At 43.6% G+C, this 12,700-nt stretch overlaps 1 protein-coding gene across 2 annotated transcripts in view; it reads left to right on the forward strand.

Moving 5' to 3' along the window:
- BMX (BMX non-receptor tyrosine kinase) overlaps positions 1–12,700 on the forward strand; it is a 58,173-nt gene that overhangs the window by 39,890 nt on the left and 5,583 nt on the right. For both annotated transcript variants that reach the window (XM_064278025.1, XM_064278026.1), the window contains exons 13-17: positions 662–736; positions 1,856–2,027; positions 5,483–5,699; positions 6,642–6,706; positions 8,610–8,728. In XM_064278025.1, coding sequence (XP_064134095.1) covers positions 662–736; positions 1,856–2,027; positions 5,483–5,699; positions 6,642–6,706; positions 8,610–8,728 — 648 coding nt within the window. The remainder of the gene's footprint in view (positions 1–661; positions 737–1,855; positions 2,028–5,482; positions 5,700–6,641; positions 6,707–8,609; positions 8,729–12,700) is intronic.

The raw sequence follows: 12,700 nt of genomic DNA on the forward strand, positions 1-12,700 counted from the left end.
GGGTGGGATGGGGTGGGATGGGATGGGATGGGATAGGGTGGGATGGGATAGTATGGGATGGGATGGGATGGGGTGGGTTAGGATGGGATGGGATGGGGTGGGGTGGGGTGGGGTGGGGTGGGGTGGGGTGGGATGGGATGGGATGGGATGGGGTGGGTTAGGATGGGATGGGATGGGATGGGACGGGACGGGACGGGACGGGACGGGATGGGATGGGATAAGGTGGGATGGGACAGGATGGGATGGGATGGGGTAGAGTGGGATGGGATGGGATGGGATAGGGTGGGATGGGATGGGATGGGATGGGATGGGTGAGATGGGATGGAATAGGGTGGGATGGGATGGGATAAGGTAGGATGGGACAGGATGGGATGAGATAGAGTGGGATGGGACGGGATGGGATAAGGTAGGATGGGACAGGATGGGATGAGATAGAGTGGGATGGGACGGGACGGGATAGGGTGGGATGGGACGGGATGGAGTAGGGTGGGATGGGATGGGATAAGGTAGGATGGGACAGGATGGGATGAGATAGAGTGGGATGGGACGGGACGGGATAGGGTGGGATGGGACGGGACGGGATAGGGTGGGATGGGACGGGACGGGACGGGACAGGATGGGATGGGATGGGTGTAATGAGATGATGCTGATTCCATTGCAGGCATGATCACCCGGCTTCGCCATCCTGTGTCAACCAAGGCCAACAAGGTCCCCGTCTCTGCGTCCTTGGGAAGTGGTATGGACACACCCTTGGGCTCTTTAATTCCATTTCTCACCTTTTTTTTTGGCTAAAAAAAAATGTGGTCAATTTACTGGAAAAGGGAGAAGGCAGGAAGGAGGTTTCTGTTCATGTTGTGTCAGGATGTGCTTCAGCTCTAATATATTTGTTTACTTTCTTTAAAAAAATGTTTCTGTCCTCCTCCTAATCTAAATCTGTAATCTCTCCAACATTACAAAAAATATTGTCAAATTCTACCTCTTATTGGTCTTAATCATCACGTCCAATGCCCCTCTGCTCATCCTTCTTCTTTCTGGATTCAGAGCCCCGGCCTGCTCAGGGGCCAGTCTTCAACCACGTGTGTTCAGGAAAATGTAACGATATTTTACATCCTAAGGGCACCACGGAAGCCCTGGTGGTGTGGCAGTTAACAGCTACAGCTTCTAACCAAAAGGTCAGCAGTTCGAATGCACCAGGTGCTCCTTGGAAACCCTATGGGGCAGTTCTACTCTGTCCTGTAGGGTCACCATGAGTCAGAATCAACTCGACAGCAATGGGTTTGGTTTGATTTTTTTTAAAGGGCATCACAGAAGCCCTGGTGGCACAGTGACTAAGGCACTCAGCTGCTAACCAAAAGGCCGATGGTTCGAATCCATCAGCCACTACTCGGGAGAAAGATGTGGCAGCCTGCTCCCGTAATGATTACAGCCTTGGAAACCCAGTGGGGGCAGTTCTACTCTGTCCTACAGGGTTGCTATGAGTCAGAATTGCCTCGATGGCAACGGGTTTGGTTTGGTCAGGGCTTCAAGCACATTTGACACCAAGTCTCTCCCAGGTGTCTCCAGTTGTCATTGTTTTTACTCTGAGCCCTCTTGGCAATAACTGTAGCTGCTTCAAGAACAGTGTTGTCTGAGGAAGCATTATCATCTGGTATTATAGGTCATAGGCCACATTACCAAGGGTTGTTGTGTGTGCGTGTGCGTGTGTGTGTGTGTGTTTTGATTAACTTAAAAAAAAAAGCCTTGCTGCTCTGCTTATTGTCTGAGTGAATTCTCATTGAGAGGAAATTCCCTGGGAGGCTGTTAGCCCCAAAGCCCTCTGCTCTTGTCCTAAAGAGCCTCTGCCTTGCCTTATTAGGAATCTGGGAACTGAAGAGAGAAGAAATCACCCTGTTGAAGGAACTGGGAAGTGGTCAGTTTGGAGTGGTCCAGCTGGGCAAGTGGAAGGGGAAGTATGACATTGCCGTCAAGATGATTAAGGAAGGCTCCATGTCAGAAGATGAATTCTTCCAGGAGGCCCAGACCATGATGTAAGTCTCTTTTGAGGAGTGGAAGCTTAGCCTTCGCTATGGGAAGGCGTTATACCTGGGTGGTGCAAACAGTTTGTGCTCGACGGCTAACCAAAATGTTGGTGGTTCGAATCCACCCAGTGGTACTGAGGAAGAAAGTCCTGGTGATCTGCTTCTGTAAAGATTACAGCTAAGAAAACCCTATGGAACACAGTTCTCCTCTGTAACACATGGGGCTGCCTTGAGTTGGAATCAACTCAACGGCAACAGGTTTGGCTTGTTTGTTTTGGTTTGTTTTTATGCGAAGGTGTTAGCACTAACAGGCCTATCCCTAACATTCGTAAGGCCTGGAGCAAGAGTCCATATATCATAGATATAAATATTTAAAAGTTATTAATAAAATCGGTTCTATGCTGCTACTTTGACAATTCTACCTTTATAACAACCTGAAATGCCTTATTGGAAATTAGAATTCTCAAGACTCTTTAGAGATACGAACCTCTGGCCCATGGCCCCCAGACCCCAGTCCACCCAGCCTTCCCCCACCCCCAGCGACATCCAGCACTAGGAGGGACCTCCATACTTGCATGCAGACATCACATTCAGTACATCCAAGCCTCCTCCTTGGCCCCCACACACAACTATCTAGCCACTGCCTATCTTGCCTAGGGCTGGCCACAACAATGGTGTGCTCCACCCTTGGGGGGACAGACGGGAAGAGCCTGCCCAGGTCCTGGAGAAGCTTTAGGCTATGTGAGCAGGAATGCCAGAGTCCTGGTACACCAAGTGTGCTCCAGAAGAGGACTTGTGGGCTCTGAAGGGGCACATCCCTTAGTCCTGTGGCCTCCTTGCCCTATGGGGAGGGGCATAGTTGGATGAGGCGTAAGTGGGACCTTGCAAAACAGGAAGACAGAAGAATCTGGCAAGAACTTCTTAGGCTCAGGTGTAACCCCTACGTCCTGGTGCAACATTAAAACATATATTGCCACTAAAAAACCAAACCAGTTGCCACTGAGTCGATTCCAATTCATGGCGACCCCATGTGTTTCAGAGTAGAACTGCTCCACAGGGTTTTCAAAGCCATGACCTTTCAGAAGCAGATCGCCAGGCCTTTTTTCTGAGGTGCCTCTGGGTGGGTTCAAACCACCAACCTTTCGCTTAACTGTTTGTACCACCTAGGGTCTCCATTTTGCCACTACATTTTATGATAAAAAATCATGAAATGTCATTTAAAAAATCACCTAATCATAAAGAGAGATGTCAAACTGTGCCATAAGGGGAAAATGTTAAACCTCAAATGTAATGGTCAAGCTGAGGCTTATCATGTGGAAGTATCAGTTGACATGGTGATCCCACCGAGAGCCCCCGAGAGCCCCTGGGCGGTGACTGAATTTCCTCAAGGAATGAACAGCCTTGTGCTGAGTGATGGACCCTTGTCCTACCACAAGCCTTCCCTTTGAAAGGAGCTTTACTGGCTACCATGCAGGTCTCCAAAAGTGCTGACAGATGTGTATTCAAGCTTATTGCCTAAGTAAGACCATAAGACATGCATAGGCTTAAACCAAGAAGGAAGAAAATAACCAAGGATTTAATACATCCTCATTTATTTAAAAAAAAACAACAGTTGATGTATGTTAAATTCAGGTTTACTTTACACATTCAAATGTTAAAGAATCATCTTGGAACAACATTTGGTCTCTATTCACTTGGAGTAACAGAGGAAGAAGGAGAGTCAGGAATAGGAGAAGGATATGAGAGGAATGTGTGGCTAATTGCCTCCATGAACAACTGCCTCCTTTGCCATGAGACCAGAACTGGATGGTGCCAAGTTACCATTATGGAACATTTTAATGAAAGATTCCATAGAAGAATCCTGATCAAAAGGGGGAAAATGTAGAACAGAATTTCAAATTCTCACAGACTAGACTTTCTGGAGCTGTGGAGGCTGGATGAACCCCTGAAACTATTGCCCTGAGATAATATTTAAACCTTAAACCAAAAATATCCCCTGAAGTCTTCTTAAATCCAAACAATAATTTAGCTTAACTGGTAAAGAATGTCTGCCTTGAACATTGTGCTCTTTCAAGATCTATATGGAATCAAATTGACAACAGTAACTTGAAAGGTTAGATAGGAACCTTAGGGGCAGTGAGTTTATGTTAATGGGGGAGGAATAACTCAAAAAGGAGAGTGAGAATGGTTGTACAGCTTGAAGAATGTAATCAGCGCTGCTGAAGTGTACGTGTAGGAACTGTCTAATTGGTGTATGTTCTGCGCGTATCTTCTCAACAACAACAACAGCAAAATAAAATTAAAAAAAAAGGATCATCCTGTAAATTGGTGGGAATAGAGAAGTCACATAGACAAGTTGATGAACATCGTGATGGCTGAGCGTCCGCCCCATCATGATCTGCAGGGTGTGCTATGTATGTGGTTACTATTTTATAAAGCCGTTATTGAAAAAAATCATGTAACAATAATATAAAATGAATTAAAAAAAGAAAGAGAAATCACACTTAATCTCACTTTTGGAGTCCCTGGGTGTTGCAAACAGTTTCGTGCTGGACTACTAGCCAAAAGATTGGCCGTTTGAACCCACCCGGAGGGGCTTCAGAAGAAAGTCTTGGTGATCTGCTTCTAAAAGGTCACAGCCACCGAAAACCCTGTGGGGCACAGTTCTACTCTGACACATGTGCGGTGGCCATGAGCCGGGATCGACTCTGTGGCAGCCAACAGCAACAAATCTCACTTTCATAGCACAGGAACTATTTCCATTTTACCTATACTCATCCTGTTCTGGAAACCCTGGTGGCGTAGTGGTTAAGAGCTACGGCTCCTAACCAAAAGGCCAGCAGTTTGAATCCACCAGGCCCTCCTTGGAAACCCTATGGGGCGTTCTACTCTGTCCTATAGGGTCGATATGAGTCAGATCAACTCGACGGCAATGGGTTTGGTTTTGTTTTGAGTTCGTCATATTCTGATATTATTTTCCTCTAGAACAAAATATTTAGACTTGAGAGTTAGATGCTTTTAAATGGAAGTGAGTGCCCTTAGAGCGTGGCTTCCTCCAAATCAGTCGTGGAAGTTCTCAAGAAGTCACGAGACAAGCCAAGGTTTTCAAGGCAACAGACCACTGCCACCCTGATTGTAGGCGAGAAAGTTGAAAACAGCACAGGCTGCTGCACCCACAACAGCTAACCTGCTGCTGAGGTTGCCAATGTCCAGTATGAGGCGTCATTTTTTGCTTCCGAAGACTGACGTACTCCCAGCATAAGATCCTGGACTTCTTCCTCTCTTTCTCTGTTCAAGTTAAAAACCAAAAAACCAAACCCAGCGCCGTCGAGTCGATTCTGACTTGTTCAAGTAGAAGGGGGATATTAAAACAAACAAAAGTCTGAGAGTGATTCTTTTTCAGAACCCCTGGAAAACCGAGTGTGGAAATTCAGTACTGACTTTTGAAAATCTGTTGTGTCCAGGAAACTCAGCCACCCCAAGCTGGTTAAATTCTATGGAGTGTGTTCAAAAAGATACCCCATATATATCGTGACTGAATATATAACCAATGGCTGCTTGCTTAATTACCTGAAGAGCCATGGAAAAGGACTTGAGCCCTCCCAGCTCTTAGAAATGTGCTACGACGTTTGTGAAGGCATGGCCTTCTTGGAGAGCCACCAGTTTATACACCGAGACTTGGTAAGCAACACCCTTGGAAGCTCAAAGAAAGGAAAGAAAGCAGTCCACAGCTCTGACCTCCAAGGATTGGGAGGGACAGTGAGGGGGACACGTTTACTTTTACTTTGAAAACTTGTGATTTGCTTAAGCACATGGCACTTTGGTAATAAAAGTCCCAAATTGAAAATAAAATATATGAAGTACTGAAAAGTCAAAGAACAGAAAGAGTATATGAAGCCGTTGAGAGCTATGTATCTGTGTTGTGGTATGAAGGAGAAGAGATGGAAAGGAAAGATTTTTACCAATTGAGTGTTTCTTGGAACCATTAAACCCAAGTTGACCTTTACTTCCGGAAGGGCTTAATGCTAAAGGCAGTCGTTTGATACAATAGCTGAAAATACAAAAACCAGGAGGAAATGCAAGTTGTGTGTGTCTCTGAGTCAGGGTGGGGGAAGGGAGTGTTCTGACTGGTACTCACTGGGTATTCTCTTTAGAGAGTCTCTTATGCTAAACAGCCAATATGCCCTGCATGCCAGGCCAGTGAATTCCAAAATGTCCTGGTACAGCATCTATGCCTCCAAAGCAAGAGCTTTCAAGAGGTGGCACATGGCTGGGCCTCGCCTTTCTCAGCGCGCCTGTTGATGTGTGGTATCCTAGTGGTGGAAAGCCCACCTTTAGCAATGCTTCCTTTTTTCCCAGTGATCAGCCGAGGCTCCGAGTTTGATGTGTAACATCTTTCATTTCATGTTGTTGGACAGAATGGATGCGTGGGTGCAAGTACTCCAGGGAACACATTTCCAATTGGAAAAATTGCAAATTGCAAAGGAAAAACAGACAACTTCAGAGCGTGTGGGTTGTGATAGGCAATCAGATTTTGTGGAGCATTCTGGAAAAGATCTGATTCTGATGTCAGGCAGTTCTTGGGCACTTTTAATACTTGGTGGGTTTGTTTTTCCTCCAAAGGCTGCTCGGAACTGCTTGGTGGACAGTGATCTCTCTGTGAAAGTATCTGACTTTGGGATGACAAGGTAAGCCAACTTCAAAGAGGCAACCAGTGAACGGCCACTTTCTATTAACATCTACATGCCCATCACCATTGCAGACCTCGTGGGGCTATACAAGGTGCTCTGAATTGGAGGGTTAGACAGCTGGGTCCCCCCTCTCCGCTACTGCCTCTGACTACCTGTGAGGCATGCTTCAACTCATTTTGTCACCTGTAAGAAATGAAACTTGTTCTTCAGAAATTGTCTAAAGTCCCTTTTAGTTCTGTCAACACTCTGCTAAGCATTTTCTAAACTTCTGAATGTAGTTGTTGTATGCTGTGGAGTTGACTCCCACTCATAGTGATCCCATGTGACAGAGTAGAACTGCCCCATAGAGTTTCCAAGGTTGTCATCCTCAGGAGAGCAGATTGCCTTTCTCCCAGGGAGCTGCTTGGTGGGTTCCAACTGCCGACCTTTCCCTTAGCAGCCGAGCATTTAACCATTGCACCACCATGGCTCCTTAAACTTCTGAATAAATCTCATCAAAAACTCTAAATATTTCAACATAATATACTACAGCCACAGTATTCGGATAAGTATATATTATGCTTATTAGTTATAATGTGATTCTAATATAATAATTATTATATATTATAATGTATTGTTACTATATACATAAGGAGCCCTGGTGGCCCAATGGTTAACTGCTCAACTGCTAACTGCAAGATTGCGGTTTGAACCTATCTAATGGGTCCATAGGAGAAAGACCTGGCGATCTGCTCCGGGAAAGGTCATAGCCTAAAACGCCATATGGGGTGGTTCTGTTCTGTCACATGGGATCACAATGAGTTGAAATCAACTCAGCAGCACCTAACCACAACAACATATATCGTACATATTTTAACTCATCAAGGCTCCTACAGACCTTTCTGGGTTTTCTATGTTCAAACGGGCAGAGCATTAACGCTAAGAAAGCTTTTGTTGTCACGTCATTAAATTTTCCATATCACCACTGCAGCCTGTTTAAACATTTTCTTGATTGAAGCTCTATATGCACTACTCTATTTGGAGCCCTGGTGGTGAAGTGGTTAAGCATTCGGCTGCTAACCAAAAGGGCGGCAGTTCGAATCCACCAGCTGCTCCTTGGAAACTATGGGGCAGTTCTACTCTGTCTTATAGGGTCACTATGAGTTGGAATCGACTTGATGGCTATGGGTAGAAGAAGGAATACTATTCAGCCATTAAGGATGATGCTGCAGGCGAAAATTTAACCACATGGGAAAATGCTTACGATATCACATTAAGTGAAAAATAATAGCAGATCTCAAACCAATAGAAACCCAGCTTTGTTTAAATTAAACAGTTGCTGTCGAGTGGACTCCGACTATGGCGACCACACGTGTGTCAGAGTAGCACTGTGCTCCGTAGGCTTTTCAACGGCTGTGATCTTTCAGAAGGAGATCACCAGGATTCTCTTCCAAGGTGCTTCTGCGTGGACTCGAACCTCCAACTTTTCAGTTAGCAACCAAGTGCACATTAACTGTTTGTACCACACAAAGATTCCTTGTTTATAGAAAAAAAGATTGGAAAGTACAAGCAAAAATGTATCTTGAGTGGTAGAATTACAAGTTACCTTTGGGGTGAGATTCTTAGTTTTTTAGGGTTTTTTTGTTTATTTTTTTATTTTATTTATATCTGAGTGTTCTTCTATGGTCACCAATTTTTTGCATCCAGGTTTTGCTATTTTCAAAGTGAAATGTCTTTTTTTTTTTAATGCTTTAAAATCATAAGCAACCTCTAGCTAAGCTCACACTTTAAAAAGAAGCAAAAGATCCGGAAATAGGCATTTGGTTGAGACCCTGATGGCTCCAGGTCCTCCATCAGCCTATACTGCCGCCATTTTGCTCTGCCATGTGGCTTAAGGTCTGTGTTGGTGCTTTCCCCACAGGTATGTTCTTGACGACCAGTATGTCAGTTCGGTAGGAACGAAATTTCCAGTCAAGTGGTCAGCCCCAGAGGTGTTTCACTACTTCAAATACAGCAGCAAGTCTGATGTATGGGCATTCGGTAAGTGTGTGGCCACACAGGACTGTTTCTTAAGCCAGCTTCCAAAACAGGAAACCACCAACAGCAGCAGCACTCATTTTTAAAAGGCCCTTGAACACTTACAAAATCACACGAATGGCCCGAGATGAGTAAGAGGTGGAAGAAGATGATTTCCTTCTTGGGCTGGGTGTTAGGGTGTCTACTACACATTGAGCGATGTACATCCTGCTAACCTCTTCTCATAAAATCAAAGGGGGTAAAATTTTTTCCGCTGGAGATCTTGAAAAGGAATGATTGGAAACTCAAGCAGAATTGGCATGAAATTCAAAAAGTGGAAGGGCTTGAAATGAAGCCATCAACTTTTCTGCACAAGGACAGCCGTGACAATCATTTGCTTCTGAATTGACCAATTCTTTTGGCATCTCTGGTGTAAACACAAACATGAATCAGTGTTTTTTTCAGCCCATGCTTAGTTTCAATTACTCTTTTTGTTAAAATTCATAGTTTAGATCAGGGGCCAGCAAACCACATCCCAAGGACCAAATCTGGGAGCTGTTTCTATAAATAAATTTTTATTGGCACACAGCCACGCTCTTTCATTTACAAATTGCCTATAGTTGCTTTTGTGCTACAACACTAGAGCTGAGTAGTTGCTACAGAGGCCATCTGACCCACAAAGTCGAAAATACATTCCGCTGTATCTAGCCCTTTATGGGAAAAGCTTGCCGACTCCTATTTTATTAAAATATCTATATTTAAATTAGCAAACAGAAACAATTTTAAAATTATGACTGTAATTCTGACATTTTTCTACATTGTGAGGAACGCCAAGCCGGTTTTCAATCACTGTCATACTGGCCCAGGAGAAATAATCCAAGTTATCATACAGTTATGGAATATATTAGATATGACTGAGATCTATTTCATGCCTGTCTTAGTCCATAAGTGTAATTTGACTGTTGTTTGACACCTGTAAGGCTGCCTGAGAAGGGAAAATTTAGTTAGTCATTTACTTTTCTATATGACACGATCTTTAAAAAATAACCAGTCCTTTTGTTAAAGTGGCATTGTTCATGTAAAAAAAATTCCAACGTGCACAGAAAAAGAAAAAAAAAGCTCAAGATAGTATTTTGGTGAATACTTGATGTCATTTTGTGTGGATTAATTTTTGTACCTTGTTGTCAAAATTAGTTCCAATCTCCTCATATCAATTGATAAGGCTTTTGAATGCTTTAAAAAACTTAGTATCCTCCAAGGCACAATTGGTGTTTATTCACCTGGAGCAACAGAGGAAGAAGGAGAGCCAGGAATAGGGGGAGGATATGGAATGAGTGGCTAATTGCCTCTGTGAACAACTGCCTCCTTTGCCATGAGACCAGAACAACTGGATGGTGCCTGGCTACTATTACTGAACATTTTGATAAAAGATTCCAAAGAAAAATCCTGATCAAAATAGGGAAAACGTAGAAGAGAATTCCAAATTCTCACAGACTCTAGACTTTCTGGAGCCATGGAAGCTGGATGAACCCCTGAAACTATTACCCTGAGATAATCTTTAAACCTTAAACCAAAAATATCCCCTGAAGTCTTCTTAAATCCAAACAATAGTTTAGCTTAACTAGTGAAAAAAAAGTCTGCCTTGAGCATTATGCTCTTTCAAGAACTATCTATATGGAATCAAACTGACAACAGCAACTCGAAAGATTAGATAAGAAGCTTAAGGGGCAGTGAATTTATGTGAATGGGGGAGAAACAACTCAGAAAAGGACGATGAGAATGGTTGCGCAACTCAAAGAATGTAATCAATGTCACTGAACGGTTCATGTAGAAACTGCTGAATTGGTATATATTTTGCTGTGTATACTCTCAACGACACCACCAAAATAGATAAAATTTAGGAAAAAAAAAAAAGACTAGATAGGAAAGAAAGTCCAGAGAGAATTATCAGCACGTGTGCAAGGCCATGAAGCCAAAAGGAATTGGCACATTCAGGGAACTTTAAAAGACCGGTGAAGAAAAGAAGGGGCAAGAGGAGGGAGGATGAGTTGCATCTGAAGTGGGCAGGAGCCAAAGCAAGCAGACATGTGACTTGGAAACCATGCTTCTACTTGACCAATTTGGGATCTGAGAAATATTCAATTGAAATTATTTTAAATTGCTATTGTATGATTGTTTTAATAATGTAAAAGAAATCCATGGATATAAATGGTATAATTGTAGGTTTACTTTGAAATAATGAAGACCTGGAACAGGGAACATTAACTTTATAATTATCAATAGCTTCCCTACTATTAATAAAAAGATCTCAAATATATGTTTAAAAAAAAATCAGCATCGTTACTCAATAGTTACAACTTGTTTTCAACCAAAAAGAATCATAGTACAGAGCTTGATTATTCACCTTATGCACCAGAATTTGGCTCTAGATAGTTTTGGGCTGTTTCTAAAAATTAAAACCATTTTTAAAATAATGTGTCATCAGTGAGGGTATGCAAAATGAACCTGGGCTTCTGAAAACCAAAAAAAAAAAAAAAACCAAGCCCACTGCCGTCGAGTCAATACGGACTCATGGTCGGACCCTAGACGACAGAGTAGAACTGCCCCATAGAGTTTCCAAGTAGCACCTGGTGGACTCAAACTGCTGACCTCTTGGTTAGCAGCCATAGCACTTAACCACTACGCCACCAGGGTCTCCAGGCTTCAAAAAGCAGCTCCCAAAGAGGAGCCTCACACATATCCTTGAGCAACGGTAACATCCTTGTTGCTGATTTTGTTTTGTTGTTGATTCGTGACTTATTGAGATCCCACGTGTTACAGAATAGAAATGCATTCTCCAGGGTTTTCTTGGCTGTAATCTTTACGGAAGCAGCTCTCCAGGCCTGTTTCTTCCGAGGTGCCACTGAGTGGGTTCGAACCGCCAATCTTTTGGTTACCAGCCAAGCACAAGCTGTTTGTACCACCCAGTGGCCATATAACATCCTTGAAATAAGTGCGTAGCCTTCCAAAGAGAAAGATGTAAAAGGAGCAACGCTCTTGTAGATGGTTGTTTTAGAATGTTTGTTAAACACAGACACAAGACCACGACAATGTCTAAGATTGCCTTATTATAAACCTTTTGCATAAAATCTATAGCCCTAGAAGTCAAAGAAATTTCGAAGTGACTAGCCCGGTCATGGTTCTCAAATAATTTTCTTCCTTCTTATACATTTTTGGTTTTCCAAAATTTTGAGCCTGGCTGACTGTTGAAATTCCCTGGCCTAGGCCAATACAGCAGCACGACGGCCACCATTTAGCAAGCACATAAAATGTCCTGGCTCTCTTTTCAGTGCTCTGTGTGGTTTATAAGGAGCCCTGGTATTGAAATGGTTAAACACTTGGCTGCTAATTGAAAGGTGGGCCGTTGGAATCCACCAGCTTCTCCAAGGGTGAAAAGACCTGGCGATTTGCTCCCATAAAGATTGAAACCCATAAAGATTACAGCCTAGGAAACACCACAGGTAGTTCTCCTGTGTCCTCTCGGGTTGCTTTGTCCTGTAGGGTCGGAAGCTACCCAACAGCACACAACAGCAACAACATGTCTAATACTATTGAAGCCTCACAGCAACTCTATGTGGGGCAAATATCCCCATCTTTTTGATATTTGCAAAATAACCGGAGGCTGGGAGGGGTTTAGAAACTTGCCCAGTTTGTAAGTGGCAGAACTGGGACTTGAAGGCCACATCTGACTGACCCCAAATGTCCCTCTGGACCACCATGGCCAGAACTCAGTTTCTTAACCTGGACCACGAACCCCTGGATCAGCTTCATGGGACTGTGAACATCCTGAAACCCAACCCGAAATGCTGTCTGTTCACTTTCCCAAGGGGAGAGCTTTTACTCCATTCCCTAAAGAACACCTAACCCGACTCTGAAGGACCACGTGATGGGAAAAGGGACAATGAATGCTGCCAATGATTTTATCTTTAAACTTCCACTGAATGGTAATTTAATTGT

The sequence above is a fragment of the Loxodonta africana genome, chromosome X (genome assembly GCF_030014295.1).
Source record: "Loxodonta africana isolate mLoxAfr1 chromosome X, mLoxAfr1.hap2, whole genome shotgun sequence".
NCBI classification, from domain to species: domain Eukaryota; kingdom Metazoa; phylum Chordata; class Mammalia; order Proboscidea; family Elephantidae; genus Loxodonta; species Loxodonta africana.